Below are 1,283 nucleotides of genomic sequence, written 5' to 3'. Positions count from 1 at the left end.
ATCTATATATATACATACACACATATGTATGTTCAGAAGCCCTTTTGGCTGGTGGTTGAAGCCTGTATACAATGAGTTTAGTGAGAACTGTTTTAGCTCACTAATCATCTGGTACCTAAAGCTGACAGCTGACAGAACTGGGGGTAGAATTTACCTACAGCAGCTTTGAACTCATAACCAATTAAAAAAAAAATTTTTAAACTAGTGAACGAGATCATTTGTAAAATATTAATGTCTAGATGTGAAAGATGACTAAACATTTGATTTATTAATAACTAATCAATCAATCAATATTGAATAACACTATGTAACACGATTTTTGTTCTTGGGTAGCAACTGTTATTTTCTGTTTACTTAGCCCTAGAAAGTATGGAAAATGGCTAATATTTCCTTCAAACTTTGCTGTTATGATATTTATTCACACCTCTAAGAATCCCTCTCAACACATGGCTATGATGCTCCCCCAGTACTCCTGCTCATGATCAGAGATGTACATATTGCCAGCCACTAGTAACATGCTCAAGTGGCTACAGTCAAGCAACTGACTAGTAAATCTGTGGTATTGAGCAGAATGCTTGCTATGACAATATTTCTGCTTCAGCACCAAGTTGCTGAATCTGTCTGAAATGTAACGGAAAGTAGGTCAGTTTCAAAAACATTGAGCTCCAGGTCAGAAACAAAGTTTGAAGGGGGATAGTAGTCATTTCCTTTGATTTCTAGATAGAAGCAAGTAGGAAATAAAACTTTCTGACCAAAGACAAAAAGAAAAATTAAAATGTTGTTATTCAGTGATAATTAAACATTGATATATACATATATATATATATGCTGTGTTTTATCTTTCCAGGGACAGAACCTTAACAAAGCAGTAGATGAGGCACATGTCAGTGTCCGCATAGGTATGGGCCGCTGCAATGTGACCTCTATAGCTTCATCGCAACTGACTTGCCAGCCACCCAAAGTTCAGCCAGAAGCCATGACAGATAGCGATTATCCCGAAGTCATTGTAAGTTCAACTTTTATACACTTTTAGCCACATATTTTTATTACAGAAAACATCAATCAATAATATATATATATATCTTCATGCGGGTGACACGTAAAAGCACCCACTACACTCTCTGAGTGGTTGGCGTTAGGAAGGGCATCCAGCTGTAGAAACTCTGCCAAATCAGACTGGAGCCTGGTGTTGCCATCCGGTTTCACCAGTCCTCAGTCAAATCGTCCAACCCATGCTAGCATGGAAAGCGGACGTTAAACGATGATGATGATGATGATATATA

General features: G+C 37.6%; 1 protein-coding gene across 3 annotated transcripts in view; it reads left to right on the top strand.

Annotated features, from left to right (window-relative positions):
- Positions 1-1,283, top strand: part of LOC106878623 (plexin-A1) — an 803,747-nt gene that overhangs the window by 722,461 nt on the left and 80,003 nt on the right. For all 3 annotated transcript variants that reach the window (XM_052967952.1, XM_052967953.1, XM_052967951.1), the window contains exon 20: positions 848-1,006. In XM_052967952.1, coding sequence (XP_052823912.1) covers positions 848-1,006 — 159 coding nt within the window. The remainder of the gene's footprint in view (positions 1-847; positions 1,007-1,283) is intronic.

This window comes from Octopus bimaculoides, chromosome 5, assembly GCF_001194135.2.
Source record: "Octopus bimaculoides isolate UCB-OBI-ISO-001 chromosome 5, ASM119413v2, whole genome shotgun sequence".
Lineage (NCBI taxonomy): Eukaryota > Metazoa > Mollusca > Cephalopoda > Octopoda > Octopodidae > Octopus > Octopus bimaculoides.
The sequence above is the reverse complement of the archived record's forward strand: the minus strand, read 5'-3'. Positions and strand labels throughout refer to the sequence as shown.